This window comes from Piliocolobus tephrosceles, chromosome 16, assembly GCF_002776525.5.
Source record: "Piliocolobus tephrosceles isolate RC106 chromosome 16, ASM277652v3, whole genome shotgun sequence".
In the NCBI taxonomy this organism is placed as follows: domain Eukaryota; kingdom Metazoa; phylum Chordata; class Mammalia; order Primates; family Cercopithecidae; genus Piliocolobus; species Piliocolobus tephrosceles.
Window position 1 is genome coordinate 56526025 of NC_045449.1, and position 20687 is coordinate 56546711.

The following is a 20687-nucleotide window of genomic DNA, read 5'->3' on the forward strand; positions in this document are numbered from 1 at the left end:
ATTTAATTTACTTTTGTAAAAAGTGCAAAATACATGCTTGTAAAATCTTCAAATAGTATACAAGTATATAACATAAAATTAAATGAAAATTTCCTTCCCCCAGGCCCACTCTCCAGGTGAAACCCCATTGTAGCCCCCCGTGGTGTCTTAATGCCTGTCTTGCATGTGGTGAATGGGGCCAGAGTCACCCAGTGAGGGGCTGGCCTCTTGTGGTGGACAGCCCCATCCTGGGGGGCCTTTCCTGGGAGACTCCCTGAGTCCCTAGATAGAACTTTGTGGGGACACAGAGCCCATGGGCTGGGTAGCTGATCAGAGAGTCCATCGGGCTCAACCCTCTGTGGATGACTTGGAGGCTCCCTCGCCCAGCTGGAGTTTGGACGGGCATTAGGGGTACTGGGGAGCCCCTTCCCAGCCCTATGAGGTGTGCGGTAAGACCTCTCTCTGGTTCCTGGGCTGACTCAACAGCAGGAGGAGCCTTAAAGCCATTATGGGGTGCCATTGCCCCTCCCACGTTCTGCCGACCCCTGCGCACACCCAGCTCCCTGGGTTTTAGGGGATTTCTCCTGAGGCTGGAGGGGTGGGGCAGCCTCTGGTGTCCAGATGCCAAGGGCCTGGCCCTTCTCCACCCCCCGCAGAGGTCTACACCATCCAGGGGAACTCCCACGGAAAGCCGTGCACCATCCCCTTCAAATATGACAACCAGTGGTTCCACGGCTGCACCAGCACGGGCCGCGAGGACGGTCACCTGTGGTGTGCCACCACCCAGGACTACGGCAAAGACGAGCGCTGGGGCTTCTGTCCCATCAAGAGTGAGAGCGGTTGGAGTCGGGGGTGGGGGATCCTGGAGGGAGGCTGGTGCTGAGGGCCCGGGCCCAGGATGAGACACTGCTCCCTCCCCTACTAGTGCAGCCTTTTGGTGGGGGAGGGATCCCGGAGGGGGCCTGAAGGAGAGGGCTGTCGTGGTGGCAGGTAACGACTGCGAGACCTTCTGGGACAAGGACCAGCTGACTGACAGCTGCTACCAGTTTAACTTCCAGTCCACGCTGTCATGGAGGGAGGCCTGGGCCAGCTGCGAGCAGCAGGGCGCGGATCTGCTGAGCATCACCGAGATCCACGAGCAGACCTACATCAACGGTGAGCTGGGGCCTGATTGCCTGCTTGCGCCTCTGGAGGGCCCGGGTCCTTTCAGCTTGGGGGCTGAGGACAGGGCGATGGGGAGGGCGGAAGGCTGGGGCTGGGGGTCCTCTGTTCAGTGTCCCCCCTTCCTGTCAGGCCTCCTCACTGGGTACAGCTCCACCCTGTGGATCGGCCTGAATGACTTGGACACGAGCGGAGGCTGGCAGTGGTCGGACAACTCGCCCCTCAAGTACCTCAACTGGGAGAGTGGTGAGGCACAAGTTTGGGGGCAGAGGGGCAGTGTGGGTGGGGGAAGCACGGACCTCCACCCGCCTCCCCGGATTGCGCCCCCCTAGCCCATCCAGAGCGGCGCTGCCCCAGGCCGCAAGTCTTGGTGCCAGCCTCCACTCATCTCTTTAGCCACCATTGTGGGCAGCGGGCGCCAGCGCACCCCGCAGCCTGGCCGGGGAGGCGGGGGCGGGGCTGGTACTGGTTGCCCGGTAGAAGGTTCAAGGCGATTTGCACCCAGGTTAAAAAGCAAGGAGGACCCCGTGTCTGGGGCGGAGCTGGAGCTGAGCCCCAGGCTTCCGGAGCTGAGCACCAAGCTTCCCAAACTGGCTCAGGCTTCTGAGGGAGCAGAGGGAGGTAGGAGGTTCTGAGCTGGGCCCCAGGAGCCACGGTGTGAGCTTCTCTCTCCCGGGGTGCTGGCGCCCTGCCCTCCCCACAGACCAGCCGGACAACCCCAGTGAGGAGAACTGTGGAGTGATCCGCACTGAGTCCTCGGGCGGCTGGCAGAACCGCGACTGCAGCATCGCCCTGCCCTATGTGTGCAAGAAGAAGCCCAATGCCACAGCAGAGCCCACCCCTCCAGGTGAGCCAGGGACTGCGCCACAGGGTGGGGAGGGGCTCCCAGGGCCAGGGAGGCAGCCACAGAGCTGTGGCAGGCCCAGCCTCTCCTCCGGTTACCACCGCAGCGCAAGGGGACTCTGATCCTCTGACTCTTATTTCATTGTTCAGTTAAAATCTGAGCAAATTGGAATATGTCATTAATTCATTCGGGGAACATGTGCTGAGATCTGTGTTAAATGCTGGCAATACTGTTCCCTCGTAGAGACCACAGTCTGCTGGAGGTGACAGACATCTCAATGCACAATTAGACTATCCCAGGTCATGATTATAGAAATATGGATAAGTGTTGGAGGAGCATAGAGAAGAAACTGATTCAGTTTCTGAGAGTTAAGGCGGGGTTTATGGAAATAATATTTGATTTGGGCCTTTCAAATGGAGTGTAAGTAAAAAAGATATAAAGAGGTGTGGGGGAAGGGCTTTCCTGGCAGAGGGAACAGCGTATGCGAAGGTATGGAGGCTTAGAAATACACTGCAGCGTGAGCGGAGATGGCACCACTGCACTCCAGCCTGGGCGACAGAGCAAGACTCCGTCTCAATAAAAAAAAAAAAAAATACACTGCAGCTTTAAGGGATGGTGAGTGATGGCCAGGCACTGTGGCTCACACCTATAATCCTAGCGCTTTGGGAGGCCAAGGCAGGAGGATCGCTTGAGCTCAGTAGTTCGAGACTAGCCTGGATAACGTAGTGAGACCTTGTCTCTGCAAAATATTTTTTAAAAATTAGCTGAGTATGGTGATGCATGCCTGTCTACTAGGGAGATTGAGGTGGGAGGATTGTTTGAGCCTGCAAGGTTGAGACTGCAGTGAGCCGTGCTTGCACCACTGCACTCCAGCCTGGGCAACAGAGCAAGATGAGACCCTGCATCAAAAAAAAAAAAAAAAAAAAAAGGAAAGAAAAGGAAAAGAAAGAAAGAAAAAGAAAAACAAATGGATGGTGCCTGTTGCAGTTTGGGTGGAGTATAGATTCTAACCACTTCAAGTATGGTCCTCCAACCAGCCGCGCAGCATTCCCCGGGGGCTTGTTAGAAATGCACAGTCAGGCCCGCCCCAGAGTAATTTAATCAGAACCTGCATTTAACAAGATCCCCAGATGATTCATGTACAGGTACAGTTTGGGAAGCCCTGGCTTAAAGGGCATGGTGAAGAAAAGGCAGGTTGCAGCCAGTCTCTGCAGGGTCTTGGCTGCTGGGCCAAGTTTGGGTGGGGCCGGGTAGGCTGTGGGGAGACTTTGCAGGTGTTTAAGCCAGGGAGTGTCTGGTTCTCGTTTGTGATCAGAGACAGCTTTAGGGGCCTTGTGGAGGAGTTGGGGCAATGGTCAGGGTCTGCTTTGGGGATTCTGCCCCTTACTGCTGTGTGGCCCTGGGCAAACAGCTTAGTCTCTGGGGTGCAGAGTCTTCATTGTAAATGGAGAATAAAGCCAACCCCCTTGCAAGGTTGTTGTGAGGAAGGCTGGAGATCTGGCCTGGCACAAAGGAGTTTTTCTGTAGTTGGCTGTGGATGTTTACTATGGTGTAGACTGGAGGGGCTGTGCAGTTGCCTGGGAAGCTGTGGGGTGGTGAGGAGACTTTTACAAAGAAAACATGGCAACACACACACACACAAAACAAACAAACGAACAAAACAAAACAAACAAAACACTAACCACAGACAGTAAAGAGCTTACAGAGCAAAATTTCTGCTCCTGATCATGGAAGTCTTGCCAATGATCAACTCAGGACAGTGTTTGTTTGTTTGTTTGTTTGTTGTTTATTTGAGACAGGGTCTCACTCTGTCACCCAGTCTGGAGTGTAGTGGTGCCATCTCGGCTCACTGCAACCTCCGCCTTCTAGGCTCAAGGGATTCTCATGCCTCAGCCTCCTGAGTAGCTGGGATTACAGGCGGGCATCACTACCTCCTGGCTAACTTTTGTATTTTTAGTAGAGACAGGGTTTCACCATGTTGGCCAGGCTGGTCTCAAACTCCTGACCTCAGGTGATCCGCCCACCTCGGCCTCCCAATGTCCTGGAATTACAGGCGTGAGCCACCGCATCCGGCTTTTTATTTATTTATTTTTTGAAACAGAGTCTCACTCTGTTGCCCAGGCTGGAGTGCAGTGGCACAATCTCCGCTCACTGCAACCTCCACCTCCCGGGTTCAAGCGATACTCATCCCCAGGTTCAAGCGATTCTCATGCCTCAGCCTCCCGAGTAGCTGGGATTATAGGCATGCGTGCACCACCACGCTCGGCTAGTTTTTTGTTTTGTTTTGTTTTGTTTTGTTTTGTTTTGTTTTGTTTGTATTTTTAGAGATGGGGTTTCACCATGTTGCCCAGGCTGATCTTGAACTCCTGTCTTCAAGTGATTCACCCGCCTCGGCCTCCCAAAGTGCTGGGATTACAGGCGTGAGCCACGGCTCCGGCCTGATTCCGGACTGTTGACCACTGCTTTATCTCTCATTCCCTAAGGGGCCAGGAACAGAAGCTTTAAAAGTCAGCAGCCCGATCTAAGGCACCCCCATCTCTAGCTGGAGGGAGCCTTGGGCCCTAGCCCAGTCCTCCCAGACGCAGCTTTCTGAAGGAAGGGACCCGCTGGGAGGCCCGGGTGTGAGCATGCCTAGCCTATCTGTGGCCCCTCACCAAGTCCTCTGTCCTCTGGGTCTTCCCCGAACTGCAGACAGATCTAAGACCTCGGATTTCCACCCCTCTCCCCAGCCGGTATCTCTCTGCGCGAGGCATATTCTAGGCAGGTTCTGCTTTCCCGGTCTCATCACTTAAAGTCCTGTGATTTCGAAGGCAGGCGCCGTCGTGTCCCCAAAGCATCCACATTTTCCAAGCTCCCTTCTGGTCCCTGAGGCCCCCGGGGTCTCAGCAGCCACTAAAATCCGCTTGTCTGGGGCGCCAGCCTCAGGTCTTAGCTCATTGGCTAACAAGAGATGATTGACAGGTCCCGAGCCAGAGAGCGAGCCCAATCGGGCTCTGAGCCCGCCCAGCTTTGCCGGGTCTCCAGGAGCAGGTGTGGCTGGACCACTGGAATCCCAGTCTGAGGCCGTGTTCTAGTGGGTGCGCGCTTTCCTGCCCGGCTAGGCAGAATCCTGCCCGAGCCTGACACTGTGGGTGGTTTGGTGAAGTCTTGTTTTCTCTTGCCAAGACCAAGTAAGAGCTTGTTTGCCTCAGCTGCCCTCGGACCCCAACCCCTAGAAGGTGAACCTGAAAGGCACGGAAGTCGGGGCAAGGGAGGGCCTGGGACGGGTGGATTTCTCAGCCCTGGGGTTCAGGGTTAGGAGTTTGGAGGCGGAAAAGAGAAAGAGAAGGAGCCGCAGCTGGGGGATGGGGCCGATCTGCAGTGACTTTGAGCACCTCCTAATTTTCTCGGCTGCCCACCCACCAAGATCTCAGATTCCTGCTGGGCCTGCCTGGGCCCCATTAGTGGCTCAAGGCCCCGTTTCCCGATTTTCTCCCTCCTGGGCTGCCCAGACCTGCACAGAGTGGGTGCTCAATAAATGTTATTTGAGAGAATAACAGTGGTTCCATTTACTAGGCAGGGTGGCCGCAAGCCAAGCTTGAATCTCATAGCAGGAAACCCCATTTACAGAGGAAGAAACTGAGGCTCATGGGGCTGGTTTGTCCTAACTTTCTACCCATTGTTTATTGACTGATTGATGCATTGATTGAGATAAGGTCTTGCTGTGTTGCCCAGGCTGGAGTGCAGTGGTGCAATCATGGCTCACTGCAGCCTTGACCTCCCCGGTCAAGTGATCCTCCCACCTCAGCCTCCTGAGTAGCAGGATCACAGGCGCACATCACCATGCCTGGCTAATTTTTAATTTTTTATAGAGATGGGGTCTCCCCTTTGTTGCCCAGTCTGTTCTTAAAGCCCTGGGCTCAAGCAATCCTCCAGCCTCAGCCTTCCAAAGTGCTGAGATTACAGGCCTGAGCCACCATGCCTGGCCCACCCATTGTATTCTAAGAGCCACAGCCAGAGGAACTGTTCTGTCCTGGGTGGAATCTGCCACCACTACTTGGGTCTCTGCCCCTGGGGCTCCAGCAGCCCTGTAAGATTTTATTCTTTTAGCATTTCCAAGACCTGTGGTTGGGACCGGGATTGACCTGGGAGAGTTTGGAGAGGAGGTGACTTGGAGGCCTTGCCTGTGTTGACATCAACCCAGTGGGTTGGTGCCCAGACTGGGTGGCTGGGTCTCTGAGCAGCGGCCTCATGGGTCTCTGCAGACAGGTGGGCCAATGTGAAGGTGGAGTGTGAGCCGAGCTGGCAGCCCTTCCAGGGCCACTGCTACCGCCTGCAGGCCGAGAAGCGGAGCTGGCAGGAGTCCAAGAAGGCGTGTCTACGGGGCGGTGGTGACCTGGTCAGCATCCACAGCATGGCAGAGCTGGAATTCATCACCAAGCAGATCAAGCAAGGTGAGGAGCTGCCCGCCCACGTGTCTGGGTGGAGGGCAGGGCCTCCCACTGCCCCACCCATCCTGCCCAGGAGCCTCAGAAAATGTTCCTTCCTCCCTGCTGGTGGCTGAGGCTGACCTCTCAATGTCTTCTCTCCCCTCCTCTCCTGCTGCACCCCCAGAGGTGGAGGAGCTGTGGATCGGCCTCAACGATTTGAAACTGCAGATGAATTTTGAGTGGTCTGACGGGAGCCTTGTGAGCTTCACCCACTGGCACCCCTTTGAGCCCAACAACTTCCGGGACAGTCTGGAGGACTGTGTCACCATCTGGGGCCCGGTGAGACCTCCCTCTCCCTATCACAGGGCCACAAAATACACCCCCAACCTCCAGGTGCTACCCCAGCTGAAGGACATCCTAGTTACTATCAGTACCTGCCTGGAACCTCTTACTTCTCAGCAGTCCCCCTCCTCCCCACCAATGCCTTCCCTTCCACATGAGAGACTGCTGGGACTTGAATCCACCTCCAGCTAGCCAAGTACCTTGGGCATGTTACTAGAAGGTCATTGGTGAGATTAGAGGAGTTAATTCTCGTGAAACCTTAGGCGCAGTGCCTGGCGCATTCTTGGTCTCCTCCCAGCTGCCCTTTCCTGCCAGAAGGTGGCATCAGAACCCACATTATGTGCAGATACTTTGCAAGCAGGGCTGCTCTCTGCCAGCCCTCACCCCCAGTGCTCTACCCAGTCCAGGGTCCTGTCATCTCAAGAAATTGTTGGGTTATGACAGTTTGCCATGGTTTGGGCTTAGATGTGGTGGAAGTGAAGGAATTGATGCAGGGCTTCAAGCAGAGAAGAAAGACCCTTTAAAAAGGGACAAAGCCAGTTGAGTGCGGTGGCTCACGCCTATAATCCCAGCACTTTGGGAGGCTGAGGCAGGTGGATCACTTGAGGTCAGGAGTTCAAGACCAGCCTGGCCAACATGGTGAAACCCCGTCTCTACTAAAAATACAAAAATTAGCCAGGCATGGTGGCAGATGCCTGTAATCCCAGCTACTCGAGAGGCTGAGGCAAGAGAATCACTTGAACCTGGGAGGCGGACGCTGCAGTGAGCTGAGATTACACCACTGCACTCCAGCCTGGGTGACAGAGCAAGACCCTGTCTCAAAAAAAAAAAAAAAAAAAAAAAAATGGAGAAAGCCGTAGTGACACAGATCACCCTTTCTAGGGACAGACAGGATGTTCTGCTGTCACATACTGCAAACAATACTGGGGACTGTAGTGGCAGTCATTTGCCTTAGGGGATGGTATTTAAGAATTTTAAAACAATTACGTATTGAGTATCTACTATGTGCCAGGCATTTTTCTGGGTGCTGGGATACACAAACACGCCTGCCCTCAGGATGGAGCTTAGAGGCAGACATACTGCTGACTGGGGGCCTGTGGATACTGGGGAGGGCGAAGACAGAAGCAGGGGCCGAGGACTTCATCAGCTGAGATTCTGGTCTGCGCACACTGGCTTCTGCTCACCCTGGCCCTGCAGGCACTAGCTAGACGCCTTGGGAATCCCAGCTGTCTCTCCTGCCATCAGATACTCTAACAATCTTAGCCAGTTTGTTTGTGATGTTTATAAAACGAGCTATTTTTTAAATTATTATTAAAAAATAATTTTTAATTATTTAAAAATAATTTAAAAGGACGCTTTTCCTTTTTTTATTTTTATTTTTTATTTTTTGAGATGGAGTTTCACTCTGTTGCCCAGGCTGGAGTGCAATGGCATGATCTTGGCTCACTGCAACCTCTGTCTCCCAGGTTCAAACGATTCTCCTGCCTGAGCCTCCCAAATAGCTGGGATTACAGGCATGTGCCACCATGACCGGCTAATTTTTTGTATTTTCAGTAGAGGTGGGGTTTCACCATGTTGGCCAGGCTGGTCTTGAACTCCTGACCTCAAGTGATCCTCCCACCTCGGCCACCCGAAATGCTGGGATTACAGGCGTGAGCCACCGCAATGGGCCGGGATGCCTTTCCCATTTAGACAATGCTTGTTAAGTTACAAGGCATTTGCACATGAACTGCTTGTGCTCTCATCCACCCTGTGAGGCTTGTGGGTTCATCCTACCTTCCCCATTGCACAGCTGGGACACAGAGGTGTCAGAATCACACAGCAAGTCAGAGACAGGTCTAGCTGTAGGAACCAGATTCCAAGAAGGATTTGGGAGATTTATGGGGAGGTGGGGGTTGAGATTCTTCCTCACCCTCTGTCCCTAGGAAGGCCGCTGGAATGACAGTCCCTGTAACCAGTCCTTGCCGTCCATCTGCAAGAAGGCAGGCCAGCTGAGCCGGGGGGCTGCCGAGGAGGACCATGGCTGCCGGAAGGTGAGGGTGTTTCTAGAGCTGCCCTGAGTGGGGCCACCAGTCAGAGGGGCTACCAGGGGAGGGAGGGGTGGATGAACTCCTGCTGCCTCGCATGGCATCGCCCCCTCGTTGGCACCCCCTTCCCTGAGCTCTCCGAACTGCTCCTTTCTCGAAGGAGTGATACTGGATGGGATGGGGTGAGTGGGGGCTGTTGGGAGGAAGCAGAGCTCCCCATCCCCAGCCCAGTCCTGAGTCCCTCCCCGTGGGGGAAGCCACTTCCTTGAGATAGCAGAGAACAGGGAGGTGGGGGCTGGTCTACCTCCAAGTGCCCCCTCAGAGTCCAGCCGAGTCATGTCGAGCAGTGGCTGCCGAAGTGAGGTGTGGCCCCTGTGCACCCCCAGTCCTGCCTTCCCCCTTCTCTGCATCTGACACAGGGCGTGTGTTGGTCTGTCTCCCCTGGAGGAGTGAGGCTACTCAGGGTGGGGCTGCAGCTTCCCCTTCCTTGTGTTTCCAACCCCATTGGGCTTCTGGAGGATGTTCAGGGAGGTGGGGAGGGGGCTGGGTCAAGGAATGAAAGCTGTATAAGTGAGTGGGGGGTAAGTGAGTGACTGAGGGTGTGAGGGGGTGACAGACCCTCAGGGGTGCGAATGCTGTGATGGGTGTGGGGAGCTTGCTTCTAAAAGACACTGCTTGGCCCTTGGTCCCTCCCAGCAGCCCCTCGCAGCCAGGCTGGCTCCTCACTCTGTTTTCCTTTGGATTAAGCCCCTACCACACCCACCTGGACCCCAAAGCCTCCCCCAGAGAATGAACAGGAAGCACTAACGGACATGGCGCCATGGGGAGGAAGCAGAGGGGAGAGCAGAGCCCAGCTGCAGAGTCTGGGGACTAAGGACAGTGCCTGGCCCAGGGGCTGTGCCATGGCCGGGAAGAGGTGAAGGGAGGGGTAGAGAGGAATTACCAACTTCTGTGGCACCAAAGGCCAGCCTGGAACTTGTGTGGGGAGTGTTGAGGGTCCACGGTTAACCCCCCAGGATCACCAGTCTTAGCACAGCCCCTGCTGGCAGATGGCACCGCCACCACACATACCACATCTGCTTGTCTTCTGCCCTGCCTCCTGCCGCCTTGCCTGCCAGGGTCTTGTCTCTGAGCCCCTCCTGCCACCCGCAGGCCAGGAGCATCCTGCGCCAACTCCAGCTTTGCCGGGCTCCCGAGGACTGCCCATCCCCTCCCATCCTGGTAGCTCTCCCCAGCTTTTAGCTGTGGTTTCCCAGCCAACAGTCATTTCCCCACTGTGTCTCTTGGTTTAAATGCCCAAGAGAGGAGCCTGAAGGGCCATTCATCTTCCCGAGCCAGGTCACTGGCCGGTCGCTGGCGGCCTGCCGATCAGTCACGTTGGGGCTGGGCCTCCACCCCAGCTTCCACAGCTTTGGGGGATGGTAGGAGGGGCAGTGTGGAGTAATGAGGTGCAGAACACAGCACAGGACTCAAACCAGTCCCCTTTGTCCTGAGCATGTTCAGTGATGTCCCTGACGGCACCTCCCACCACAGGATTTATGGGTGAGGGTGGAGAGCCACCCTCCCTACAGACACCCCTCTTCTGTCCACTCTCGAGCCAGGGTTGGACGTGGCACAGCCCATCCTGCTACTGGCTGGGAGAGGACCAAGTGACCTACAGTGAGGCCCGCCGCCTGTGCACCGACCACGGCTCTCAGCTGGTCACCATCACCAACAGGTATAGGAGGGGCAGGTGCCCTGACTAGCCCTTGCCCATGTCTGGGCCTAATGTGGCCCCTCCAGCAAACGGGGTAGCATCTCGTCATCATGCCCAGAGGCACCTGGAGTCCTTTGAACCTCAGTGGGCGCCAGGGTGTTTTTAAATCTTGTCAGAAGAATGACTCTCACTTGTTAAGTGACCCCAGTGTAGGGCGGGGCCTGAGCAGGGCCCGGGCAGGCACAGGTGTGGGCTGGATACCTGAGAAAGATAGGCCTTGGCTGTGTCTGATTTTCTCGACTTTTCAGCAAGGCAAGGGGGGCATAGAGTAGAAGGGGCAGCTGGGGGGTTCCATCAGTCAGCTGCAGGGCTCCCAAGGGTCCCTGCTTTCTTGAGCAAGTTACTGGTCAGGTGCAGCACCCGAGCTTCCGGGGCAGGGTGTCTGGCCTGTGGGTGGGGGATTGGGATGGGGGAGATCCCTGCCCTGACCAGCCCATCTCCCGAAGGTTTGAGCAGGCCTTCGTCAGCAGCCTCATCTACAACTGGGAGGGCGAGTACTTCTGGACGGCCTTGCAGGACCTCAACAGCACCGGCTCCTTCCGCTGGCTCAGTGGGGATGAAGTTGTGTATACCCACTGGAACCGGGACCAGCCCGGTGAGCCCCTACTTTAACGTGCCTTGGTGAAGTGAGGAGGGAGGTGGGGGTGGACTGGCCCTGCTGGCACCGAGCCCCAGGGCAGCCCCATAAATGGATCATTGGTGCAGTGTGGTGTAGTGGCTATGAGCACGAGCTCTGAAACCAAACTGCCTGGCTCCGATCCTGACTCTGCCATCTATTAGCTGTGCATCCTCTGAGCCTCAGTTTTCTCATCTGTCCAATGGGGATAATGATCCTTTTCTCATAGGGATGACATCAGTCTTAAATATGTGTAAAGTGCTAATAGGTGTAAAGAGATAGTGTGTGTAAAGTGTCTAGATTACTTCTCTGGGCTCACAAAAAAGAAAAAGAAAAAAATATCTGGGCTCATTAAAAAAAGTGTTTAGAATACTGAGCGCAACACAAGTGCTTGTTATTACTATTATTACCATTTCACATTCATTATCTTTCTAACCCTTTCAATAACCTGATGAGGTAGATGATGAAGCAGGCTCGGCGAGGTTAAGCAGCTTGCCTGAGCCCTCACAGTGAGTGAACCCAGAGCCAGGGCTCTGCCTCCATTCCCTTCTTCCCTCCTGGCCCCAACCCCCGAGAGCATGTCTCTGAAGACGTGGCCAAACTGGTTCCTAGTGTGAGGGTTGTGCTGGTGCCCTGCTGGGATGTGAGGGAGGACAGGACTATGAATCCTTCTCAGAGCCTAGGTCTCCCTTCCCTCTCCTTCAGGGTACAGCCGTGGGGGCTGCGTGGCCCTGGCCACTGGCAGCGCCATGGGGCTGTGGGAGGTGAAGAACTGTACCTCGTTCCGGGCCCGCTACATCTGCCGCCAGAGCCTGGGCACTCCAGTGACGCCGGAGCTGCCTGGGCCAGATCCCACGCCCAGCCTCACTGGTTCCTGTCCCCAGGGCTGGGCCTCGGACCCCAAACTCCGGTATTGCTATAAGGTAGGGCAGCCTGTTGGCAGGGTGGGGGGCAGGGGGAGGACAGGAACAAAGAGACCGTGTGGGTGGAGGCCCCAGTGGGTCCAGCCACAATCCAGAGACACACCAGCCTGCGAACAGGTGATTCCTGGTGAGACTTGTCCGTGGAATCTGGCGGCCTGGTGCTCAATAACCATTTGAGGAATTGAGGGAACCACAGATCATTGATTTCAGAGGTTCCCAAATGTTGGGACCAGTCTAGCTGCTCTTCAGAATTGCTTGGGGAACCTGATAAAAATAAAATCTAGGCTGTCACGATGGAGATTTAGATTCATTAGGTCTAGATTGGGCCTGGTAATCTGTATTTCTAATCCTGCTAGGTTTGGGAGCCACTGGCAGAGTCCAAGGTCTTGTATTATGCACAGAAACTGAAGTCTAGGGAGAAGAAGGGACTTACCCACATTAAGCTGTGGCTCTACTGGGATTAGCGCCCGGATCTCCCTGCTGGTCAGGGGATGGGGCTCAGGGGCACTCATGAGGAGGTGACTGTGCCAGCTCCCCTCCCCGGACCTCATCTGCAGATGAACAGGATTGTCCTTAGCTAGCCTGAGCCCCCTGTCCAGTGACGCTCCAGCCCCTTTCTCTGCCGTGGTGGGAAAGGCAGTAGGTGCCCCCTGAAGGGTGGGCCAGTGGGGACAGCTTAGACAGCTGGCCTCTGCCCCTGCAGGTGTTCAGCTCCGAGCGGCTGCAGGACAAGAAGAGCTGGGTCCAGGCCCAGGGGGCCTGCCAGGAGCTGGGGGCCCAGCTGCTGAGCCTGGCCAGCTATGAGGAGGAGCACTTTGTGGCCAACATGCTCAACAAGATCTTCGGGTACTGAGCTGGGCCGAGGCGTGGTAGGAGGGCACCTGTGCACGTGTAGGAGTAGGCGTGGCTGACAGACCCGTGGTTTTGTTGGGCGAGGGGTGGGGATGGCAGAGTGTGGGTGACCCCAGGGAGGCCTGTATCTGCTGCTGGTGCCAGGACCATCTTGTCCCCACTCAAGTAGCCATGGTGGCCTGGCGTCTTGGGAGAACATGCTCGTGTGAGTCACACACTCACAGGAGACTGTGTATTACTCATCATCACCCCCCCAGCAACGTCCCAACAGACTCACAAGCTTACGTATGTACCCCCCACCCCATTGCAAAATCTCCTACCAGCTGGTCCTGGCAACTGTTTCCCCTCACCTTACACCATCCCACAATGACCCACACTCCTCAATCAACAGTTTTTCCTGAGAGATAGGAGGAGAAAGGCCGCAGCTGTGAGGATGTGCCCATGGGCATCCCTCTGAGACACCGTCTCTGTCCTGGGCTCTGAGCATCAGCACCTGGAATCCCCTAGCACTGGGAAAATCCAGACGGATCCGGGCTTCCTGATAGCTTCATTGAAGGGATCTCTCCTCTCGGCAAACATCGAGATGACATTATTTGACTCATAATTACAATAGCTCATGGTCATCACTTCTCACCACGTACCAGGCACTGTGCTAAACATAATCCTCACTCAAGCCTCCCCACAACCCATAGATGCCAATCCCCGACCCTTGTGAGTTGATAGGTTATTTGCCCAAGTTCATGGGTGAACCGGTACTTGAATCTAGGTTTATTTAACTCCAGAGCGGTAGATCCCTGCTACCTCCTCATCTGAACTTCCTAAACTCTGTAAAATAAAAGCCTGCAGAATCTTGCTGGGCAGGGCACCCTCACCCAAAAGGAACCCAAACGAAGGGGAGGGGCCACTACCCTCTGAGTGGACAGCTTAGTCCAACTCTCTCCAGCTGTGTCTGTGGGGAGAACTTTATCGAAGTGGCCTCAACGGTGTATCGATGGGGGTCAATGTGAAGCCCAGATGGAGAGGCCCCAGGCCCTGGGGGCTGCCCCGGTCACAGCTGCAAGGGACAGGAGGCACATTCGGGTCCCTGCCCCTCTCACTTCCCATCTCTTCCGTTCCCCACTCCTGGGTTGTGCTGAAGTGAATCAGAACCCGAGATCCACGAGCAGCACTGGTTCTGGATCGGCCTGAACCGTCGGGATCCCAGAGGGGGTCAGAGTTGGCGCTGGAGCGATGGCCTAGGGGTGAGGGGGCCTGGGGTAACTGGGACAGTGAGGTGGGAGGGGATTGGTGGGCGGGGCCTGTTTGGGGCAGGGCCTGGAGGTGGGTGGGTTTTCCTGGGGGCCGGGCCCCTGGTCGGAGCCAGCTTTAAGAAAGCAGGTCAAGGCCGGGCGCGGTGGCTCAAGCCTGTAATCCCAGCACTTTGGGAGGCCGAGACGGGCGGATCACGAGGTCAGGAGATCGAGACCATCCTGGCTAACACGGTGAAACCTCGTCTCTACTAAAAATACAAAAACTAGCTGGGCGACGTGGCGGGCGCCTGTAGTCCCAGCTACTTGGGAGGCTGAGGCAGGAGAATGGCGTAAATCCAGGAGGTGGAGCTTGCAGTGAGCCGAGATCTGGCCACTGCACTCCAGCCCGGGCGACAGAGCGAGACTCTGCCTCAAAAAAAAAAGAAAGAAAGAAAGAAAGAAAGAAAGCAGGTCCGAGAGTGGGCACCCAGCCCCAGGTGAGAAATCCCAGCTCAGGCCAGGCCTCTTGTTCACCTGTTCTGGGCATGGGGGTGGCCTGCACCTTGTGCCTCACATTTCTCTTCCCTCCACCCGCCTCCTCCAGTTCTCTTACCACAATTTTGACCGGAGCCGGCACGACGACGACGACATCCGGGGCTGTGCAGTGCTGGACCTGGCCTCCCTACAGTGGGTGGCCATGCAGTGCGACACACAGCTGGACTGGATCTGCAAGATCCCCCGAGGTTGGCTGGAGTGGCGCTGGGGGACTCGAGATGGAGCGAAGGGTGGCGGGGCCAGGAATTAGAAGGAGGGTCTCCTTTCCACAGTGTCTTTGTCCTTGTCCCCCTAGGTACGGACGTGCGGGAGCCCGACGACAGCCCTCAAGGTGAGGCCCCCCCCCCCCCCAGCCCATGTCTCTACCCATCGCGTGGGCGGGGGGCGGGGGGGAGGGGTGTGTCAACTCTGGGGTGAGGCCTGGCAGGCCTGAATGAAACGGAGGGGATGAGGAGTTCCGGTCGAGAGAAGGGGGACTGGGTCAGCTCGGATGGAGGCAGCCGCAGCCCTGTTTGCTTCCGTCTGGGAGGTGAGGCAAGCTTGGGGCCTGGCGCGGTGCCTGCCTGGGTCCGGTGTGCCCGCAGGCTTGCCTGCTGCCACCTGGCTCTGCCCCGGCCCTGCCGCGCCAGCCTCCCGGGCCTGGCATGCAGCCTCAGTCTGGCCGCCGCTCCCACGCCCGCGCTGCTCCTGCAGGCCGACGGGAATGGCTGCGCTTCCAGGAGGCCGAGTACAAGTTCTTTGAGCACCACTCCACGTGGGCGCAGGCGCAGCGTATCTGCACATGGTTCCAGGCTGAGCTGACCTCCGTGCACAGCCAGGCGGAGCTAGACTTCCTGGGCCACAACCTGCAGAAGGTGGGCATTGGATGGAGCAGGGGGCTGCAAGCTGGGGGAGGGCAGGCCCGGGATGAGGACAGGGGGCTGCCTACCCACACTTGCCCGCCTGGCTTCTCCAGTTCTCCCGGGCCCAGGAGCAACACTGGTGGATCGGCCTGCACACCTCTGAGAGCGATGGGCGCTTCAGGTAGGAACCCAGGCAGGCAGCAGATGTGGAAGGGGGCTGGCGGTTCGCACATACAGCACAGAGACAGACTTGCATTTGAATCCAGCGCTGCCCCTTGCTGGCTGTGTGGCCTTGAGCAAGCGACTTAACCTTTCCTGGCTTGGTTTTCTTATCTGAAAATGGGAATTTGAGGCCTGCCTGGTAAGATTTTTGTGAAGATTAGAAATAACATATGTGAAGTTCTTATGCAGCATCCAGCATGTTAGTTACTAAATAATGGCAGCTCCGATTACATCTGGGGTCATTCATCATGACTAAGGCCCTCTCGGGAAGTGGGCAGAACGTATGATCCAGGGGCCTCTTTGTATTTGGTGCCTACTTATCATGCATTGCAGGGCTTGAGGCAGGAAGGACCAGGAGCACCTGGGAATCAGAATTTGAGCTTCTCTTTGCCCTTGGGCTTCCTGCCCTGGAGTCCTCAGGCTTCTTTTCTGGAGCAGCAAGTGTCCAGGGACAGCTGGGGCCTTATCTGGAGGCACCAGGTCCTTGGGTCTCTGACTGCCCTGAGCTCAGTAGCCCCACTCCTCAGCCTACAGCCACTAAACCCCAGAACCTGGGCCCTTCCCTGCCCCCATTCCTGCGGCCTTCATTGCTGCATCCAGTGGAGGCCCAGCCCAGGCCGGTGTTGGAGTTACCTCTGCTCCATGCCATTGCAGATGGACAGATGGTTCCATTATAAACTTCATCTCCTGGGCACCAGGCAAACCTCGGCCTGTCGGCAAGGACAAGAAGTGCGTGTACATGACAGCCAGCCGAGGTGAGGGCAAGGTGGGGGCAGAGTGCGCAGTCAGCTGTGCAGAGGGTTGATGTTGGGCGAGCCTGGGCAGAAGTCATTAGTCTCATTCTCTTTGTTCCCACAACCCAGTAAAGGCTGGACCCAGGAGGGGTGGGCCTGTCTCCATGGTCCAGAAGACTTGAGTTTGGAACTGGACACAGGCCCTGAGCCTCTGCCCAGCCTCCTCTCAGGGCATGAGGCTAAGTGTGCTGCCAGCCATGCCCTGCCCTGCTCTGCCCTGGGAGTGACTGCCCTCCCCTCCCCTTTCCGCAGAGGACTGGGGAGACCAGAGGTGCCTGACAGCCTTGCCCTACATCTGCAAGCGCAGCAACGTCACCAAAGAAACGCAGCCCCCAGACCTGCCAACTACAGCCCTGGGGGGCTGCCCCTCTGGCTGGATCCAGTTCCTCAACAAGGTAGGAGGTGGCAAGGGGGAACCCAAGGGAGTCAGGGGAGAGGATGTGATCAGGGAAAGGCTGAGCCTCAGGAGTCCTGGCCTTTTGGCAGCACCAAACTCATGGCTTCTTGCCTGTACCCACCAACTTCTCTTTAATCTGGCCCCAGTACCAGGGCCAGACTCCTTGGAAAATGACTCAGTGTAGTGGCACCTTCCAATCCTCTGGGAAGCAAGGTTGTCCAAATACTTTGGTGAGTTTTCTAGATCAGTGATTGCCAAATATTTTCTTTTTTTTGGGAAGCAGTTTCACTCTTGTCATCCAGGGTGGAGTGCAGTGGTGCGATCTCGGCTCACTGCAACCTCCGCCTCCTGGGTTCAAGCAGTTCTCTTGCTTCAGCCTCCCAAGTAGCTGGGATTAAAGGTACCTGCCACCACGCCTGGCTAATTTTTATATTTTTAGTAGAGACGGGGTTTCACCATATTGGCCAGGCTGGTCTCGAACCCCTGAACTCAGGTGATCACCTGCCTCAGCCTCCCAAAGTGCTGGGATTACAGATGTAAGCCACCGCGCCCTGCCTGATTGCCAAAGATTTTGATAATGAACTCGTACTAGTAAAACAAAATACTGAGCTTACATAACCAAACTATATCTGTGTGTGCATTTAACTTATATATGTATAATATGTGTGTGTAAATAAAACCTACTTCCGTACTAATATGACTAAGATTATATATAGTAAAATATGTATAAGAACAAAAGAGTATAAAACATTAGCTAAAGATTTAAAAATACTTTTAAGTTTAAAACATTTTTTTGGCTGGGTATGGTGGGTCACGCCTGTAATCCCAGCACTTTGGAAGGCCAAGGCAGGTGAATCGCCTGAGGTCAGGAGTTCAACGCCAGCCTGACCAACATGGAGAAACCCCATCTCTACTAAAAATGCAAAATTAGCTGGGTGTGGTGGTGCATGCCTATAATCCCAGCTACTTGGAGGCTGAGGCAGGAGAATCGCTTGAACCCGGGAGGCGGAAGTTGCGGTGAGTCAAGATCGTGCCATTGCACTCCAGCCTGGGCAACAAAAGTGACTCTGTCTCAAAAAAAACCCCAAAAAAACAACCTTTTTTTTTTTTTTTTTTTTTTACTAGTGGTATGAAAACTTTTTTTTAATGCTTACTCAAAAGTGATTAATCGTCTGGGAGAGGTCGCTTACACCTGTAATCCCAGCAATTTGAGAGGCTGAGGCAGGAGGATGACTTGAGCCCAAGAGTTCAAGACCAGTCTGGGCAACATGGAGAGACCCTGTCTCTACAAAAAATAGAAAAATTAACCAAGTGTGATGGTGTGTACTTGTAGTCCCTGCTACCCAGGAAGTGGGAGGTGGGAGGATCCCCTGAACCCGGGAGGTAGAAGCTGCAGTGAGCCGTGGTCGTGCCACTGTATACCAGCCTAGGCAATGGAGTGAGACCCTTTCAAAAAAAAAGAAAGATCAATTATAATAATTATTATTTAATATGCTCATTTTGGCAGCACATGTATGAAAAATGGAACAGTACAGAAAAGATTAGCATGGCCCTGCACAAGGATGCTATGCAAATTCCTGAAGGGTTCCCTATTTTGTGTAGTTCATGAAAGTTGAAGGTTGTTCAACAAAAAAATTATTGTTTAAATAATTTTAATAAGAGCAATGTGATTGCATATACTTCATGCTTTTAGAAAATCTTAGTCTGACACTTTATGACTCATGACTCACAGGTCTAATGTGTTGGAAATCCAAGTTATTTCAAAACATGCATTTCATGGTTGCTATAGGTTAAAGATGCCTCGCAAAGACAAATAGATTGAAGTGAAAAAAGTTCATCCGTCATTGGCTGGACTTGCTAAATAATTCTCCCCATTTTTAGTCCTTCTACAATTAAACAAACATTTTCATTTAAAAATTCACTAGTAGGCTGGGAGGCTGAGCCCTGGGAGGATCACTTGAAGCCAGGAGTTCGAGACCAGCCTGGGCAATGTAACAAGACCCCATCTAGAAAATTCTTTTTCCAAGTGTTTTGAGTGTGTAGGTAGGAAAGCTTGGGGCACTAAAATTAATCACTATGGATGCATTTCTAAGCATGTTTTCAAAATACTCCCTCCATAGTGTGAGTTTCTTCCCCACAGTGGTTATTTCTCCAGGCACAGACTGATTTATTAGGACTGGTAAGTCCTTCATTGTTTTTGCCTAGCATTTGACAAAGAGTTTATACCAGGAAGAGAAGGTTGTCATTTTCCCTGTTATGTGCCAGGGTCATAGGTATTAACCTCAAGCCATGGCTTCTTTGCAGGACATTTTAAGAACACTTAAATTGTGAAGATTAGATTAGTTAACACTGAATAATATAATCCAAAAATCCTTGTCATACTGAGGAAGGCAGCTAGCCTCTTAGTGTCATGGATCTCCTGCCCTCCTCAGAATATTCCAAAGAACATTACACAGCCAGCCAGGCACGGTGGCTCATGCCTGTAATCCCAGCACTTTGGGAGGCTGAGGCGGGTGGATCACCTGAGGTCAGGAGTTCGAGACCAACCAGGGCAACATGGCGAAATCCTGTCTCTACTAAAAATACAAAAAACTTATCTGGGCATGGTGGTAGACGCCTGTAATCTCAGCTACTTGGGAGGCTGAGGCAGGAGAATGACTTGAACCCTGGAGGAGGAGGTTGCAGTGAGCTGAGATCATGCCATTGCACTCCAGCCTGGGCGAGAGACTGAGATCTGTCTCAAAAACAAAAAAACAAATTACACCTCTTCTACCTTAAAAAATTAAGGTATGTGTATTATTAAAACTTTGGAAAACACAGAAGAGAAACCAAAACTCACCCAACACTATCCAGAGATCACAACTGTCAAAATTTTTATTCTCCTTCCTGCCTTTTTCCGTGGAATTGAGCTCATACTAAATAATATAATTTCCTACCCAACCCTTCTTCCTCTGTATCATATTTTGAGCATCTCTTATGTTATAAAGTTTTTCCAAAACTTTTTAAGCAATGTATTTTATATATGTAGTAGGTCGCTTTCGTAACGCATCATTGTCAAGATACCAGTTACTCTCCTGCCCTGTGGAAAGTTTATTTGTTTTTGTTTTTGAGACGGGTCTTGCTTGGTCTCAGAAACTGCTGGAGTACGGTGGTACGATCATGGCTTACTTACTGTAGCCTTGACCTCCTGGGCTCAAGTGATCCTCCTGCGTCAGCCTCCTGAATAGCTGGGACTACAGGCTTATGTCACCATGCCCAGCTAATTTTTCTATTTTTTTGTAGAGATAGGATTTTGCCATGTTGTCCGGGCTGGTTTTGAACTTCTGGGCTCAAGCAATCCTCCTGCCTTGGCCTTCCAAAGGGCAGGGGTTACAGTTGTGCGCCACTGTGCCCGGCCAATGGAAGGCTCTGGAAGTATGCTAGGGTGTTTACTCCTTCACTGCCTGCCCTCACACATCTGGCTTTACTAGTTCTGTGCCCTTCTTTGTGTCCCTATAGCATTTGGATGGAGGTAAAGCATTTATGGCAGCCGTCCCCAACCTTTTTGGCACTGGGGACTGGCTTCTTGGAAGACAATTTTTCCATGTCCTAGGGGAGGGGAGGGATAGTTTTGGGATGAAACTGTTCCACCTCAGATCATCAGGCATTAGATTCTCATCAGGAGCACGCAACCTAGATCCCTCGCATGTGCAGTTCATGGTAGGGTTTGCACTCCTATGAGAATCTTGACTGGGCGCTG

General features: G+C 54.1%; 1 protein-coding gene and 1 non-coding gene across 2 annotated transcripts in view; both read left to right on the top strand.

Annotated features, from left to right (window-relative positions):
* The window catches only part of MRC2 (mannose receptor C type 2), a 67955-nt gene that overhangs the window by 39848 nt on the left and 7420 nt on the right, over positions 1-20687 (top strand). The window contains exons 2-19 of the mRNA XM_026448078.1: positions 636-809; positions 970-1134; positions 1273-1386; positions 1844-1987; positions 6229-6417; positions 6578-6732; positions 8661-8768; positions 10364-10479; positions 10965-11113; positions 11840-12057; positions 12761-12903; positions 14048-14150; positions 14743-14881; positions 14989-15024; positions 15387-15547; positions 15649-15716; positions 16412-16512; positions 16804-16946. Coding sequence (XP_026303863.1) covers positions 636-809; positions 970-1134; positions 1273-1386; positions 1844-1987; positions 6229-6417; positions 6578-6732; positions 8661-8768; positions 10364-10479; positions 10965-11113; positions 11840-12057; positions 12761-12903; positions 14048-14150; positions 14743-14881; positions 14989-15024; positions 15387-15547; positions 15649-15716; positions 16412-16512; positions 16804-16946 — 2426 coding nt within the window. The remainder of the gene's footprint in view (positions 1-635; positions 810-969; positions 1135-1272; positions 1387-1843; positions 1988-6228; positions 6418-6577; positions 6733-8660; positions 8769-10363; positions 10480-10964; positions 11114-11839; positions 12058-12760; positions 12904-14047; positions 14151-14742; positions 14882-14988; positions 15025-15386; positions 15548-15648; positions 15717-16411; positions 16513-16803; positions 16947-20687) is intronic.
* On the top strand, positions 18440-18545 carry LOC111526581. Its single transcript, XR_002726426.1, has one exon. It is a non-coding gene; the product is annotated as a U6 spliceosomal RNA (small nuclear RNA).